This window comes from Bactrocera dorsalis, chromosome 3, assembly GCF_023373825.1.
Source record: "Bactrocera dorsalis isolate Fly_Bdor chromosome 3, ASM2337382v1, whole genome shotgun sequence".
In the NCBI taxonomy this organism is placed as follows: Eukaryota; Metazoa; Arthropoda; class Insecta; order Diptera; family Tephritidae; genus Bactrocera; species Bactrocera dorsalis.
In genome coordinates, this window is record NC_064305.1 from 9206465 (window position 1) to 9224729 (window position 18265).

Here is an 18265-nt window from a genome sequence, read left to right on the forward strand (position 1 = left end):
ATCTTGATATAAGTTTAAAAAAAGAAATTTTTTGATTAGCATCTGATTCTACAGTCCACCGATTGTTATATAAATCACGTTCTCTACAGGGTATACCAAAACAGTCGCCTTAGTTGAAGCTACAACCCACTGAGGCACCGAGTTTTACACTGCATAAAAATGCCGTTAAGATAATCTCACTAAAACATTCATGCTCTCTCACTCTTTTTCATAAAAATAACGGTCCATTCTATAGTCGCTCGTTAACCCATTTTATTGCTGCACATTCAATTATATTGTTTTTCACTTGACCTAAGTATGGCCTTAGCTAATCCCATTTATCTATGTGGCTATTAATTTGAAATATTTCACTAAGCTTACATACATACAACCATACATAGACATATATACATAGAGTATTGTGTATAGTTTATTTGGTATTATACTCATGCTGTTTATTGTTTTATGTCCTTAAGCGAGTTTTATCATTTTATCATTCACACCCGTGTCGAACGTCCGGCTACATAAGCGACTGCCGTTGTTGTTGCTGCCGCTGCCTGCACTAACGGATGTGTACTGGTTGTGTTGTTGTGTGTTTGTTTGGGCCATTGTATGGCGATTTCTTCGAACTCGGTCGGACTATCATCGTCCATCATTTTTATTACCTGTGAATAGATATTCGGTTCGGCTCGTTTCAGTTCCGTTTGTCTTGGACGACCCAAGGTGGCGCTGCAGTAAGGCGTCATGCGTGCTCCATTACCTGGGCCAGCCAATTCGGCGTAGGTTAAATCAGTCTGTGTGGGAGAAAGAATAAAGGTGTAAGATTAGTTTTAAAGAAAATATATTTTTGTTGTATGTGAAGCTTTTTTCATTCGTCTTCTTGATTAATAATAAATATAACCAAAAGTTTCCAATTGGCAACCATAATTTTTTTTATTCTTCACACAGCTTTTTGTGGTTTTTAAAGGCAAAAGTTAAGCTTAGGTGTTTCGAAAATTGGTCTTTTTAATAACGCAGTGCAGATCTGGAGATTCTTGTACTGATTTAAGAACAGTCACATCTCGAAAATCTCAGTTGGTTTGAACAGCTTATCGATAATCCATTGGATCTTGCTTGGTTTGAACATCGATCCATTCATATCTCAGTCAATCATCCACTTCGTCGATAAGCCATTAGTAATAAGAGAATTTGCATACCTCTCTTGTAATGGCCCTTCCTTCCTTTACCTCCACCTTAGAGCTTTTACCCTATCAACTTTTTGTGCAGGACACAAACCTTTTGCGAGAGATTGAAAGGCATGAGTTCAAAAAGGTTAACAAAAATGGTCAAAGAACGCTTGCAGTTCAGAAAAATCTTGTGGTAAAATTAAAAATTAGATCTTTTAACAGACATACGGAATACACTTAAGTTGTGGAGGGCATGTCACTATAGCAAAGGGATAACAACAGCCGTCGAACACCACTACAGTCAAAGGTCATTCCCGACACAGTTGGGTCTACGGAATCGGAATGGACCCGGATTTTTATTCGGCAAAGAACTTTCCAATCGACAGAATTTTGTTGGGTGTGAGTTGAGATTTTAGACGACTGTTTTCCGAAAAATTGTCCGTTTGGACGAGGTCTTTATATATTTAAAAAATATCATGAGTGGTGCTAGGGTAGACCGCTTCACGCTTACTTGAAAGCCTCTTTGTGCTCCAAATTTGTATCGATTTAGGAAACTTAAAATCGGTTTTCTAGTTCCGGAAACTCTGCTAAGATATCTACGTTGGTTTGGTACCGACAAGAATGATGAAGAAGTTCAGTTGAGAAACCACCCTGCCATTTAGTCGAAGAATGAGTTATTTGTTGATGGAATGGATTGATGTCGATTAAAAAACTCGATTTCAAAAAATATATGTATGTATATTTAAAAAAAATCTATTTCGAAAAATTAAATTTCGAAAAAATATGTTTAAAAGAAACCTATTTCGAAAAAAATCGATTTCGATAAAAATTAATTTCGAAAAATTTCGATTTCGAAAAAATATTTTTAAGAAAATCTGATTTCGAATTATTTTTCGAAATTAATTTAAAACGCTCACCATATAAAAAGTACCATTGTCAATGAGTCAGTGCAATGTTTTCACAAAGCGATTCGAACCATGCTGTCATTTAGTAGAAGAGCCATACTCCTTTAGTTGTCTTGACGTAACTACTGCCATCTAACTGGCAAACTTTATGAGATTTATCGAAAAAGGGAGTTCCAATAAAGCCACTTCCATATATGAATTGGGTTTTCTCAGAACTTTTCGAAGTACTAAAAGTTATTGAGAATTTGCCTTTCTCGAATAGTGGCGTCGGAAAACAATTTGGTGTCTACAGTTCAAAAGTTATCATAACCCAGATCCGAACCCTAAACTGATCCATAAATTACGCCTCATATTTCCAAAATTTATTTAATAGCTTAGCACTCCATAATGCGAAACCATAAATTCAAAAGTAAATTTCACAGTTAATTAACACTCATAGATGTTTCGAACAAAGCAAATATCAAAAGCAAAACAGAAAACAATAAAAAAGTAGAACCGAAAATGCAGCGCTAATGCACCGTTACTAAATCAACTTCGCATTTCACACTTTGCGCCTAAATGAAGTGCCGTTGAAAGGTCACTCAGGGCGTGGTTATCAAAAGAGCACCAAGCAATTAAGCGGGTATGTGTGTGTGTGCAACTGCGCCAAGCCACCAAGGCAGCCAGCGGTCGCACCACCCCAAAAAACCGAGATAAAGTGGAAATGGCATAGAACTTCGCGTGAAATATCCTTCCAAAGCGCGAACAATGCGATATTAACCATGGAAATTATGAGCACGATAAACAAGAGCCAGCAATGTATGGCACAAAAACACGCTTTGGGAGCTCGTAAAGTGCGCCGGCCGCAACGACAATGCCGCGTTGCTGCTGCCGCCTACACCACTGTCGCCTTCAAAAGCACGCCTTCGAGCAGCGCAATAGCAGAGTTCGACTGTTGGCGCTGTCCGCCGCAATGATGCTGGTAATGTTCTTCTGGCCACATTACTGGCGTGGCATTGTTACTGTACCGGCGCAAAGTGATTGAAAATGCATTTAGCCGCAACGCTGCGCTATGCTCACACATCTATACAAGCTTACAATAAGCCAACAGTTGCTCGTAGTTGCACAATATGCAATAAGTGTAGCAGCATTTTGGGCGCAGTGTAGAGATACGCGCTCATTGCTGGCAGCCCACAGCCATCAGCGACATCCGACGCGCCGGTTTGTTCATTTCCTGTTAAGCATTGCAGTCATATGACACACATGCCCACGCGCCGACACACATACACACAGTGACGCGGAGCGCCGTGCAAATTGCTTACTTGCAGCGATGAAATAGCAATGCCTTTCAACAATTTTCAATAAACCACATTGCAGCGTGTCAATGCAGCCGGTCTTCTCGGCTGGCGGCAGTCTTTGATGTGTCTTATTGGCGAATGCGTTGAAGATTTGGACACTGACAGCACGTGATCGGACGTGAATTGCATGGTTTCGTGCATTATTAGTAGTAATTATAATTCTAATCTACACTCCTAAGTCTTGAAGGTGTTGTATTTACGGCTATACGAGTATAGTTTATTAAAAAAATAATTAATGTTGATGGTAGCTAAAATGTATTATAGAACTAACGTTCCACTTCTTCAGTTGTTTAGTTAGAAAATGCTGTATACAATTAGGCGCAAATACATGAAAATTTAGCGAGGACATACACCATTAATAAAGATGATATGGCAAATGCCATACTCACACTAGTTGGCTAATGAAACTGTTTAATGTGCTCAAGTTTTTAAAGCTTAAATATAGTTTTAGCTGAATCGCGAAAATTTCATATTTTTGTATTATTTTTTATATTGGATAATATACTCGTATAATTAAGACTAATGGTTCGAAGATGTTCATCTATGTCAGGACAGATGAAGTGAGATACCTTGCAACTCTATAAGAAAGCTCTTGTAAAAACAGACACAGAGATCGGAGGAACGTAGTCTTAAAAAGTTAATTCGATTTCAAAAAAGCTTCCAATTAAAAAAATATCGATTTAGAAAAAAAAACAATTTCGAAAAATTCAATTTCGAAAAATTTTTTTTTGGAAAATTCCATTTAGAAAAAATTTAATTTCGAAAAATTAGATTTCCGAAGTAAATTAATTCGATTTCGAAAAAAATTCGAATTAAGAAAAACTTGATTTTGAATTAGGAAAAAACACTTTTTTATTAAAAAATTTAATTTTTGAAAATTCGATTTCGAAAAATATATATTTAAAAAAATTGGATTTCAAAAAAAAATCGATTTCGAAAAAAATCGATTTCGAATTTCTTTTCGAAGTAAATTGAAACGCACACCATACAAAAGGTACCGTTATAAATGAGTCAGTGCATTGTTTTCACAAGTCAATTCGACCAATGCTAGGTGACCCGAATTATGCGTGAACAAACAAAAGAACAATGGACCGAAATGCATTTGGGATTATCAATTTTCCAAATGACAGCCGAAACCGCCGAACAACACCGTCGTAAAGCGTGCAAAACAGTGCGCACCAGCGCATAAGCGACCATATTTTGTTGTCGGCCACCGCATGCGGCAACATAATGTGGCAACATTTATGCGCAGCGGTGATAAATTTCTAAGCCACACTGTGGCAGCCATAAATAAGCACGACTTGAGCGCACATTGTTGGTACATTCGTGCGATGGTGCTGTGTTGCAAAGGTGCGGCGCTTTGTTGCAGCCAAGCCGGATTAACGGTGCTGCTTGTAATGGCTCGGCCTATTTGGCGACAATTGGCTTGGTTTCGGCTTGCTTAGAGCGCTATTCAGCTTCATTTTGTGTGTTTGCATGCATATGTGTGTGTGTGTTTGCATATACCTTATTTAGTTGCTGCTGCGCCTGTTGCTGTTGTTGTTGCTGCTGCTGCGCAGCATATCCGCCCATTTTGCTAACCGGTATCAGCGCATTGTAGTGTATGTATTGGCCGTGTGGCGGCGGCGGTTGTTGTTGATGTTGTTGCTGCTGCTGGTGTTGTTGTTGTAATTGTTGCAAATGCTGCGCTGCCGACTTCTTATCGACGACAGCATATGTTGGCATTATATGATCATACGTGGATGAGGTGATGACGGCGTTCTGCTCCGCAAGCGCGGCTGTTGCATAAGCGCGATTATGTCCCTTGGTGGTCCACTCCTCGTCATCATCACGGCCATCTACAAACACAGAGAGACAAGAAACAAGGCGAAACAAGTCGACATTAATTATAGTTTTGCATATTTGAACATCGGTATATGTGTTAGTATGTGTGTATGGAAGACCAGTTGGCAGCAAGCAACCAAACATACACACACTATACCACAAACCATTACCGTTACTATTGTGCAACTGTAAAATGTTTTGTATTGTGTAGTTGTTGTCACCCACCTTGCGGTATTATATCCGGATTCTTGTCTATGCTATCTAAACTGCTCGTCACATGGCAGGTATCCCGTCCGATGCGTATATCCTGTATTGATTGGCCATTGTGTAGTGTGCCGATGCTGACGCTGCCATTATTATTATTGCCACGCCCAGTGGTCGTCGTTGGATGCGAGTAATTATTGCGATCGCGTCCCGTCGAGCCGCGCATGCGAACAATAATGACAATGATAAGCGCTACCAGGAATATGCTGCCCACAATGCCGACCAGTATGCCGAGAAATGGCCGGATATCCTCGATTACGGGCGCATAGGCGAGTGAGAGATCTGAAAAAAAGCAATACAATGATGTTACGCATTGGCAGTGGTGAGAACTGATGACCGTTATTAGTTCATGGACAAGCGTAGTTTAGCGATGAAAAGATATTGTGGTTGCGGGGGGCTACAAATCATTTATGCCAACCACTACTACAGTGGTGTAAATGTATGTATATATTAGGGTGGTCCTTAACTGCTGAAAGCAGATTTTTTCAATAAATTTCCTTCAATTTAATGCTTATATTGATGACATACATAGTTGAATATTGTTTGTAAGGAGTTGGTTTATTCCACCAAAGTTCAGTAAAAGATACAAATTTTACCTAAAATCGAAACTAATTTCATCAAAATTATAGATGAGTTTATAATAATTGAGATAACAACTTGCTTTTTGAGCGCTTCGTACACGCTTTTAACAACCCTTATGTGTACTACCATTTATATGTGTTACTGCCGACTATGCTGTACCGATTTTCGGTAATATTTGATTAATTATAGTACCGATTATTGGTATAAAGTCAACATTCATTATTACCGATTTTCGGTAATTCTTTTTATTTTTTTTTACTCATAGACAAATCGAAATATCAATTAATTTTGTTACCGATTTTAGATAAAAAATCAGCAAATTTTATTACCAATTTTTCGTAATATTTAAACATTTTTTTTTTTAGTTTTTTAGACATTTCAAATTTTTAATTTTTATAGTACCGATTTCCGGTAAAAATCAACATACATATTAGTTTACCGATTTGTGCTAATATTTGAACATTTTGTCTTTTTTGTTTAATGATAGATAAATGTAGATTTCAGTTTGTTTTAATACCGATTTTCGGTAAAAAAAACAACATTTTTTATTAATAATTTTCGGTAATATTTGAACATTTTTACTAATTTTTGTTAACCGTAGATAAATTGAAATCAATTTCAATTGAATTTAGTACCGATTTTCGGTAAAAATCAACATATTTTTTCCCGGTTTTACCCAAAAAAAGTATTTTATTTTTTTAATCATAGACAAATCGAAATTTCAATTTATTTTAGTACCGATATTCGGTAATAATCCACTTATTTTCTTACCGTTTCCGGTAAGTACATATGTATATTATTTCAGTTTTTTCATAGTAACCGTTTTCGGCAGCAATTTCTGTCAGTCTTTTGTTTGCCTAAGGACCACCCTAATGCATATGTCTGGGTTTACGATGCGTATGCGTTGTTTGTTGGACACTGGGGACTGATTCATTGTATTCTTACTTTTATCTGTTTTAACTTTTGTTATTGTACTGTTGTAGATTTGTGTTGTTAGAATACTAGTGGCAGTTGTTGGTTCGTAAAAGCGTGGCGACGCACTCATGCCACCTTTTTTGTAAGTAATAACGACTAAAAATTCAAACAAAATTTAAAAGAAATTTAAATAATATAATTTTAATACAAAAAAGTAAATTTTTTAAATTGAAAAAATTAAATTGAAAATGAAAAATTAAAAACTAAAACTTCCGAAATTCTATAAAGATATTTTAAGGTTTGGCATTTGGGATTCCTAACGAAGACTCTACTACTACTAGCTCAAGGGCTTATCAGCCTCTGTTTATACTTTAAAACTACTTAATCAAAAAATGTTCGTTAAAGCTAAATTAAAAATAATTTAAATTAATTAACAAAATTAAAAAAAGAATAGTTAAAGAAAATAAAGATTTTTTTTGTATTTTACAATGCAAAAATATTTTTTAGAATAAATAAAAAATATATATTAATTAATTTAAATAAAATTAATCGATTTTAATTAAGATAATAAAAAGAAAGTGAGCCATTCACATGACAAAAAGTCAGAAAAATGTATATATATTTTTGATTTACACAGTGGTGTCCTCAAAATAGTATATATGTAGGCGCAAGAGTTTCCGCAAACTTCTAAGAAAACAATTCACTACTTAACCACATACTAAGTATATTCTTATACTATCTTAACACTACGAAATTTTAATTGCACTCATATGCACCAACTGTGTGCATTTGTAGTCACTCACCCGTCTGCTTCTCCGGATCCTTGAGCGTATACACTTGCAGAATGGTTGCATTGCTGCGTCCCTTCTCGTTGTGCGCCACCAAGAAGACATTGTAGCCAGCACCAGGCACCAGCCCGCGCATTTCGAAGTACGGTGTTCTATTGTTATTGTTATTGTTGCATTTTAGGCATTTGAATTGTGACAGCAGGCAATAAAAGTAGACACCAGTAACAGCCATGGCAGCAGCACACAAAAAAGGAAGAAGAAAAAAAGTAAGTCAACCATTCAAAATCAACCGAGCAGAACGTAGCGTAAAGTGAAAAAGAACGTGAAGGGACAGAGAGGAAGGTAATGCGTATGAGTAGAGACAAAAGTGTGTGGTGTATAGAAGATTTGCAGAATTAATCGAAAAAAAGTCGAGCGCACAAATGCCGCAATTGAAGTGAAATTCGGCGTCACAGGACGCAGTTTTGTTGGATGCTGTTGTTGCCAGCATTTGCAGTTGCCACTCTATGTGTGCTCGTATGTCAGCCGAAAGTGTGGCAGCTGTGCGTCAGGCCAACAAATGAACGTATATTGCGTAGCTGCCAATGGTCATTCAGCACAATTTTAGGCATGAATAGCCGGAATTGCTGAGTGTTCGAGCGAAGCGGGGTGGGAAGGGGATAGATTGCCAGCGCTGTTGGTTGCAGCAGGCGGCTTTGTTGAGTTTTGGTTTAGTTTTGGGGTGCAGGCCAGCGTGTTGCGTGACGTGCGTGGCCGAATGGTCTACTCACTTTGATCGAAAAACTTTCGGATAGCGTGTCGTTCCGTTCACATACACTTCCATTATGAAATCCTGCTCGAGACCGCCGTTGAAGCCTTCGATGCATTCAATTTGAAAGCCGGTCGACGTTTGATTGAGTAGCGTGCAGTTAACCAATGGATCCGGTTCGCCTGTGAATGAAAAAAGGGTTAGTGCGATTTTTTTGTATTCTTTTTTTTTTGAAATTTCGTTTTCGGCATGAAATACATGTTGCTGAGGCAGAAAAAATCGAGTTTGCTATATGCTTTGGTTACGCTTGCGATTTGAATAGAAAACGCTGGCGAACAAAACTTTGTCATTTGACGCTAAGCTAAAAAGCTGTGTTGGAAAAAAGCGCTTGAGGGCCAAAAAGATGTGGTCTTTAATTATTTGCCTCAAAACCGCTGTGAAACTTTGAATGGCTGTTTGAGTAAAAAAAGATGAACTTAGAATAGAAATCATTTATTTGGTGTAATGGCTTAATGAGTTTATAAATGCATGAACTGTTTTGAAAAGCGATAACCCTGAAAACAGTTCGTATTTGTAGGCTTAGTAGGGTCTTTAACAATAAGCTCTTTGGCAATATATTTTCGCATTTATACCAAATTCATAAGGATGTGCTGAAATTAAATTCGATCGATGGACCGCTGGACATGACCGTACACTTTGATTAATACTCACCGATCCAAACGTGGTTAGATTGCCGAAAAACACCCCTCGGCCGGATGAAACTCCTACTTGTCCAGAATAGACCTCGACATATCCAACATATATCTTGGTGCAATGAGTCTCCGCATGACACTGGCCACCTCTTTGCATGCCCCGCCAACCCCACTCATCTAATACCTTTTTTCCTTTGGTCTGACCCCGTCGAAGCAGCACGTTTCCTGGGCCTCCCGATAAATAACAACGACGACAACCTTGATAACCATTCTCATCCTCAAGTAGCGTTGTCTGATTAACTGTGATAAAAGCTTTTGACAAGTCCAACGCTACGAAGATCGTCCACTCGCAGGTTGGTTTTTGTTTGAGACCACGAACTATCTAAGCGTTTATGATACTAAGTGCTGTGGGGGTGCTGTGCACTCATCGGAAGCCATGCTGGAACTTGTGGGTCCTATCCTAGGTGCTGGACCGCGTGAGCTGCCTCTCTTCCTAGTAACTGCTAATTGAATACAAAAGCGAAGTTCTGTGGTACCAAGAAATTTGGGTTTAGGTCCTTGCTAACTAAATCTCTGAAAAGATTGCTAAAGAATAAAGGAATTTATGGGTCGCAAAACCGTTCTATTGAAACCTGGACCGACAGTTGACAAAACCAAATCTCTGATAACGTTATGTGAGCGGTCGGGTTTATATAGCCGATACAGACCCAGACTTATAGCTGCCCGAGTATTGTTAACATGAAAGCAATTTTCAAAAAAGCTTTCAGACTTTATCTGCCGTTACTACAACAAAGTGAAGCAAAACAATGGCTCAGCTCTGATTTTTTTGATCAGCTTATATGGCAGCTAGCTATGTCCTATAGTGAATCGGACTGAACTATTTGTTTGGAGATTGCAACATTTTCTGAGAAAATAATCCGTGATAAATTTCTGAAATTTTAAATTAAAAAAAATTTTCATACAAGCATTCGCTCTTCATGGGTCAGTTTATATGGCTAAAGCAGTTCGATTTAAAAAATATCTTCTGAGATTATAGTGATACCTTGGATAATATTTTCCGCCAAGTTTCTTGAAGATACCTCGTCGCATGAATTTTTTTTTTTACAAGAACTTGATTTTGATGAAACAGTTGATATGGCAGTTATGTGCTATAGAGACTCGATATTGACGATTCCGAAAACCGAGCAGTTACTTGGGAAGATTGGATTAAAAATTGAATCAGTTTGTGAAGCTAATCACAGAATACACAGAATACAGAATCCGACGTTCTCTTCTTAAAGAATTATAAAATTGTTCTGAGTAGAGTTGCCACCTAAAATATTTTTTTATTTTCATTTTACTATTTTTTACATAAATGTATGTACATATTTTAAGGTCTTCCAACGTTTTTTTCAAAACATAAAAAGTCATAAAATTGTTCTGGGTAGAGTTGCCACTTAACACATTTTTTTTTTTCATTTTACAATTTTTTTGTATCTGTATATGCATTTCCAACGTTTCCTTCTAGACATAAAAACTAAAAAATTGTACTCAGAAGAGTTGCCACATAACACATTTTTTTTTAATTTTACCAATTTGTACATATATGTATGTATATATTTTGAGGGTTTCCAACGTTTCCTTCAAAACATAAAAAGTCATAAAATTGTTCTGGGTAGAGTTGCCACCTAACACATTTTTTTTTTAATTTTACTATTTTGTTCATATGCATATACGTATTTTAAAGGATATCCAGCGTTTCCTTCTAGAAATAAAAAATCATAAAATGTTTCTGAGTAGAGTTGCCACCTAACACAATTTTCTTTTCATTGTACTATTTTTTTATATGAAAAAAATATTTAATTTAAAAAATATTAAGAATTTGCTCTCTACTAAGACAAACACCAACAGCCAGTAATGAGGCGCCCATGCACCGTCTCCGCCATTTTTGACTTAGCAAACGTTAAAAATTATAAAAAGCCTATCATAGCGCATAGCACAACCTTTATAATGCAAAGATCCTGAAAAAAGTCTGTCTGCCGCAAGCGCAATTGACATGTTGCAAGTGGCTGGTGACACTGTGGCGCCAACACAAACGAATAGTGCGCGTGTTTATTAGCGCGGGGTGTAAGAAATTTTTTCGTCGTACTGCCATTACATCAACAACAACTACTACTATAGTTGCCCTAGCGCTTTTCACACATTTCAATTCAGTGTTTTTTTTCTGCCTTCTGCTTCGCACGCGTGTTAAGTATTTTCACACTTGCCGTAACGTGTTGTTGTTGTTATTGTTTACTCACACTCACCTGATGGTGTCACGGTGTAAATACACGGTTCACTCATATCGCCAATTTCATTGCTCGCCCAGCAGAGCAGTATGCCATAGTCCTGCAAAGAAGAGAAGCGACGAAAAACAGCAAAAGAGAAAAGAAAAAAATGAAAAGAAAACACAAGTTAGTTAGCATAAAAAGGATGTATAGGCAAATTGCGAAAAAATAGTGCAAAATTTATTAGTGAGCCTGCCTGATGCATGCCACACTGTATGTTTTTTTATGCCACACTCTATGTGTTGGTATATACACGTATGTATGTTTGTGTGTGTGGCAACACATTTGCATGTCAGAGCCGTGCACAAATAACGGTATATTGCTATGCTTAACGACCTTAGGCTAAGCAAATTGACGGCTGCTAGCTGGCTGACGTTGACCCCTTTTGTATGCCGCATTGTTATTGTCGCTTGCTAGCTGCCGTTGCAGGTTCATTGTGAATTCAAAACCGCAATTCAGTTGGAAAATTATGCGAATCTATTGGAAAATTGATGATTTATCGTCGAGGCGACACAGGCGCGTGCATAAATGCATGCGAGTGACGGGAAAGTTAGCTGTCGTACAGAGGCACACATATAGATGAGTACATTAGGGTGTCTGTTATACGCTGAGATAATTTTTTTTCCAAACGCGGGGGGAAATTTCAGTTTTTCTCTAAAAATTATCAATATTATCAATTATCCAACGTTAACAAACTCAATATTTTCAGTTTAAACTATGCCTTAAACATTCTACTTCACTGATATATATTTAACACGATTTTTTGGATATTTTGTATTAAAAAGGTAAACCTACTGCTTTAAAGAAATAATATTATTATACTAGATTTATCGCTCTACAAAAATTTTCTACAGATTTTTTCCATAAAATCACTCTTTTAAAAGTTATATGCAGTTAAAATTATGTATTAAGTAACCTGAGCATAAAGTACACCATGTCGTATGAGCAACGCTGAATATATAAAGCACTTTGTTTTAAGACAAAAACTAAAACTTCAACTTTAGAAAATCCCGAACATCCTAATACACATACCTGTATGCATGTGTTGAAAAATGCAGAAGTCACGTGACTCCTACAAAGCCTTTCGCAACGCCAGTAATGGCATGACACAGGCAACACATCATAATTCATACCGCTGACATTTGATCAACTCAAATACTGCGTAGAGTTGAACTCACGGAACACTCAGCAGACGGTCACTTCAGTCATATACTCAGCAAACTAGTCAGTCATTCAATCAGTTTACCAGTCAGTCATACATACGGTAAATCAATCAAACGAACACTTATAAAACTAGTCAGCCAGCCACTCCGTGAGACATCCATTGTATGAACTAGTCAGTCAGTCGCAAAAAAGTCAGTCAGTGAGTCGCAAAAAAGTCAGTCATTCAGCAGCAAACTAGTCAGCCTCGCACTCAGTAAACTTGGCAGTCAGTCACAAACTAGTCAGTCTTCCACTCGGTCGTGCATGCAGCCAGCCAGCCTGCCATAGAGTCAGTCGGACCGTCTGCAGTCAGCAGCTGCTTTGTTACTTTCAACTTTACAACTCTTCAGCTCATCGACAGCCGCCACTGCATCCAATGTGCAATGGCAGCAATGCCGACGACTTGCCGCGCTTTCTTCGCGTACTTACATTTTCCGTTATGGGCGTGTAGTGTGCTATGCTACGTCCACGGTCCACAGCGATTTGTGATGCTGGTATGTCGATTACCTCGCCGCGTGTTGCATTAAATTTCCAGCTGTATGTCGCCTCCATTGGATTCGCCTCGATTTCGCAGGCAATTTTAATCGTCTCTTGTCGTCCGGCACCGTAGACAAAACGTTGACCGGGCCGGCAGATGGGCGCAACTGTGAAAGAAGAGCATAGAAACGCAGTAAAGCGTTAAAACAACAGGCATTTTAAGTGACATGCGGCAGTTGAAATGTGTGTGTATATGTTTGTCTTAGAACGTGTGGTGTTGGATAGTTATTGTTATATGTAAGTAAAAAGTTTCAGCCTAAATGTAGGCAACTCTTCATTGTAAGTTCTCATGAGCGGCAATGAGTTTGGGACCCGAATTCAAATTTTTTTTTTTACATGGAAGGGAAAGCTTCACGGATTCCCGGCGGCCTGCCATTAAAGAGTAACACAACAGTGACTATAATTATAGTCTTTATATATATGTCTATAACTGTTCCCATGAGGTGTGACATGTGACCAAATTGCTTTTCTTAGTACAAAATTTTGCTTGTGGGACATCAAAATTATCGAACTTTATAGAATAATGTATTTACTATACTTCATTCATTCATATCTCCTTTTTTTATTTCCAAGTTATCTTTGAAGCTTCAAGCTTATAGAAAGTCGTGTGTGACTTCTTATCTATTTATTCTCTTGTAGAAATTGAGACCAGGGAAAATATGGAAAAATCTTTCAGTTAACAAAACAGAATAATCAACGAAAATTATGTCAAGTCTGGGCCAATTTGAATCACTGGAAATACCAATACCTTCAGCAGTTTAAGACAAGAGTATTTGGATATTACTTTCTTCAGGCACGAGATCAGTTTCTTCAGTTATATTTAGAAAAGCATTGGATTCACTCGAACAGGACGGCAATATTATCCATTCGAAAGGAGCTATAGAACTTACCGCGAAGTGTCGTAATTTTTATCTGGTAACAAACCCATAAAGTTAAACGTTGCCTACAGCAAGGCGCATTTTAGCAAAGACACGCACCAAACTTCAACTTCTGGAGGATTTTCTCCAACTATACATTGGCTTACCTCATATAATCTTCAAAATTGTAGAAATCATTCCCAAAACCAAAAGTTTACACATTTATCCGCCACCGCTCGTAGCCTGTGCTGGCGTGTGAGTAAATTTCATGCATGTAAATGCATTCACTTGTGTGCTTAACAGTGGCTACGATGTCGATAATTCCATAACTCCAACTCTTTGGCGACGCTGCAGTGCCCATATGCAGCCCACTTGCGGCCCAACATTTGCATAATTAAATGAAAACATTGACTCAAGTTTAATTTCGCCTTAAAGTCCAAAAAAATCAATGGAAAAATGCTTGCTTTTATCGCCTCGCTTTTACTTTGTGCCTTTCGAAGCTTTCTTTGCGCCCTTAATTCCTTCGCAACTGGGCATTATTTTAATTTCAAGTCTGTCATTGAATGATGGATTGACTTTTTAAAATGATTTTTCACTGGATAGGCAATTTTAATTTTCCCACATACATACACACAGAGAAAGACGTAACTTTCATCGCATACGCCCTCAACAATAACGGAAGTATTTATTAAGAATATTAAGCTTCTTATAGTGCGAGCGTTATATTTTTACAGTTATATGCGAATGCATACAGATACGTACAGATATGAAATAATACTACGCTTAAGTGGGGAAATTAAGCGACGGTTTAACGGAAAATACTTAAGCTTTTCGTTTCGTTTGGTGTTGACATAAATCTATAGGATTTTAATTTTTTTAATTGATTGAGTGTTTGTGTGGACTCATAAGCAGCCACTTCTTCGAAAATGAGTCGAATGGTGGGGTTTTAAAGCTTTAAAGTTTTACATAAACTTTGTGTCAAAAGTGAGGCTAGGTTTGTTTTTTAGATAGACTGCCTCATGTCCTAATCTAATTTTTTTCTTTTCTAAGATTAAGAAGCTCCAAGAAGACTCCACACAGTAATCTTTTAACTTTAAATTGGAATTGAGTTCTTTATCTAAAGCATAGGAAGTACTCTGTCAAATGTTTGTCAAATTAATGTCGGAGAGCAACTGTCAAACTGATGTCAGAAAACAATTCTCAATTTGATGTCAGATACTAGCCGTCAAAAGATTATCAGATTGGCCTCAGATGCCAGTTGTCAAATGGAACTCATATGACAGCTATCAAATGGGTCTTAGTAGCAGCTGTCAAACGTATGTCAATACCAAGATGTCAAAAGGTACGCTGAAGGCAGATGTCAAACGGATTTCCAATTGACGTCAAACGGTAGTTGTAAATTGGACGTCACATAAGGTTTGATGAAAACTATAGAACGGAAGTCAAAATCTAGGTGTCAAATTGATGTCAGACAGATGTCCGATGGCAGCTGTCCAATTGATATCAGAAGCCATCAAATGTGTGTCAAAAATCAGATGCCAAATGGATGTCACATAACAGCCTTTCAACTATTATCAGATTGACATTAGTTGGTAAATGTCAAATTAACGTCAAATGCCAGCTGTCAAAATTATGTCAAAAACGAGATATCAAATCGATGTCAGACAACCTTCAAACGGTTGTCAGATCAGTTGGCAGCTGTTAAACGGATGACAAATGAATCTCAGACAGCAACCGTCAAACGAATGTCAAACATATTATGCCAAATGGAGGTATGTAGACATGTGTCAAACTTTTGTCAAATTAACGTCAGATGGAGACTGGAAAATAAATGTGGTATTCGATGGCAGCTATCGAATGCATGTTCAATGTATGTCAAACCACAATGTCATATAAATGTCAAGAGCTCGATGCCAAATATTGGTTAGGTGTACGTTAGATGGTGACGTTAGATCAGTGGTCAAAACGGATGTGAGTTCCGACATTGTGGCAAATATTATAGGTTCATTAAAGACTGTGTGGAGAGATATCTTAGAGTATGGGGGTCAGTTTCTACTATCAGTTTGGGTTATTAAGTAAGCTGAGTTGACCTCAGGAACCACGAGTGCGATGAATTTGGCGAAGTCTCAATATTTTGTGTGAAAATCAGTACTATGTTAGAGTTTAAGATGAAATTATCTTTCCGAAGGTACTGCTTTTCTATGGTTTCTACAGACTATCGGCTTTATGAAATGTTTTCGCCATTTTTCTATGCAAATTTTTGGCCTTTAGCCTTCTTAGATAAATTTCTAAGATATACTATTTTTTAATAGGGTTTCTTCGAAGCTATTTGCAATGAGATGAAAGTAGTCTTAAATGTATAATAAAAGTAGTCTCTTATAAAACATCTTCAGGGCTTAACTTTTAGGTTAGGATTCCTCCAGGGCCATTTGTAATGAGACCATAGTAATTTTCAATTTATTATAAAAAATAAAGAGTTTTCTTATAAAAGCTTCTCTGGACTCCTATTATAAGGGTTTGAAGTGTACCTCTAATTTAGTAGCGCCTTCTTAACCTAACATAACCTCAATTAGTCGAGGTATTTAAGAAATATGCTACAAATGCATCACCATCCAATTCATTTGCTGCGATTTTTAACTATTTCAATTTCTTGACAACTACAATTACACATGTTGTTGCAAAAAGCTTGAAGTCGACAAACACACACGCACATATGTAAGCAGAGATGCACAAAATTGTTACGGCAATTTGCAGCTGTCAAGCATTCAACTTGAATGCAGCAAATCTCTTTAACGATTGTAACTATGCGAGTAAGCTTAAGACTACAATTCGAAATTCCTACATGCGAAATATTTGCTCGACACAGACACATACACCTGCAGGCACATGTAACATGAGTTGTCAATATGTATGCACGAAATTCGAACAAGAAAACAATTTAAAATATTCAAACTAAATTGTCTACGACACGAGCCAAAACCAAATAAGGATGCGACAAACAATTTGCCGAAACAGGCAGAGGAAACCGGACAGCATACATTTAAATACAAAATATATATAGTGTAGAGTCGGTACAGTGCAGACAGACTGCCTCAAATTGCTGCAGCAATGTGCCGGTACAACAAACGGCAAGCGAGAAGCGCTAGTCAAAACAACAGTGGACCTTGCAAATGTGAAGATCGCTTGTGTGCAAGTTTAGGCTATGCAAGTGCACAGACAACATCGAGTATTAACACTAGGATAAGCCACACTAACAGTAAATTGTAATTGCAGTTATAGTATTTACACTGTTTAACAGAATTTTTGAACTAAGAAAGCTATAAGCGTGCTTCGATGGATGTTTTAAGATCGGTAGAGTAAAGATAATAAAAAAAATCTCAGATGCAAAAAATTTAAAGTCAAACGATAAAATCAATTTACGGGGACTCTATAAAACATTACAAGACCTCAATACACCGATTACGACCTACCACACAAGGCCTTCAATCACATTAAGCCAATTTAATATTGGGTAGTCGATAAAGTCTTACGTCTAGAACTGATCATCAGAAAGGTCTTCGTCTTCCATCAAGACAACGTTAGACCACACACATCTTTGATGACTCGACAAAAACTGGGAGAGCTTAAGCCAGATTTTCATTGGGAAACTAATGTTAGAAGGAAGTACTGAAAGTTCCCCTTGAACTTTGGTTGATTAACTTGTGAGCCACTTCAATTTTCTTAAGATATATTCTTTATTCATGAAAAGGTTTCTACTCTAGAACTAGTGCGATTCCCCTTGATATTAATTGTAGAAGTGCGTTTGTTTTGTAGAATTCTATAACTGTGAAGTTTTACATAAAATGTATAACATTCTGTAGAGAAAAATGTTTTTTATTGTCGAAGGAAACGGGTATGCTATTGAAAGCCTCAAACTTGCTAATTTCACTTAGAGAATAAAGGTTTGTTGGTTTTTTAGCGAAACTAAGTACTCAACAAATAATTTTAAGAAATGCTGCCGAGTTGAAAATTCTTTAGCGGTTAAAAAACTAGTTACATACCCGTTATGTATAACCAATTATTGTGGTATTTTGAGGAATGTTGCCGGTTAAAAAACTAGTTACATATCGGTTATGTTTAACCGATTAACGTGGGAATGCAGGAAGTGTAGTTGGTTTATTTT

General features: G+C 37.3%; 1 protein-coding gene across 7 annotated transcripts in view; it reads right to left on the reverse strand.

Annotated features, from left to right (window-relative positions):
* Window positions 1–18265, reverse strand: part of LOC105226929 (neural cell adhesion molecule 2) — a 263927-nt gene that overhangs the window by 18851 nt on the left and 226811 nt on the right. For 2 of the 7 annotated variants that reach the window (XM_049453359.1, XM_049453357.1), the window contains 8 exons: window positions 13139–13353; window positions 11480–11567; window positions 8531–8690; window positions 7776–7912; window positions 7003–7128; window positions 5437–5757; window positions 4894–5225; window positions 483–773 (listed from right to left, as the gene is read on the reverse strand). In XM_049453359.1, the coding sequence (XP_049309316.1) occupies window positions 483–773; window positions 4894–5225; window positions 5437–5757; window positions 7003–7128; window positions 7776–7912; window positions 8531–8690; window positions 11480–11567; window positions 13139–13353 (1670 nt within the window). The remainder of the gene's footprint in view (window positions 1–482; window positions 774–4893; window positions 5226–5436; window positions 5758–7002; window positions 7129–7775; window positions 7913–8530; window positions 8691–11479; window positions 11568–13138; window positions 13354–18265) is intronic. The other 5 variants (XM_049453362.1, XM_049453363.1, XM_049453358.1 and 2 more) reach the window with 4 other exon arrangements.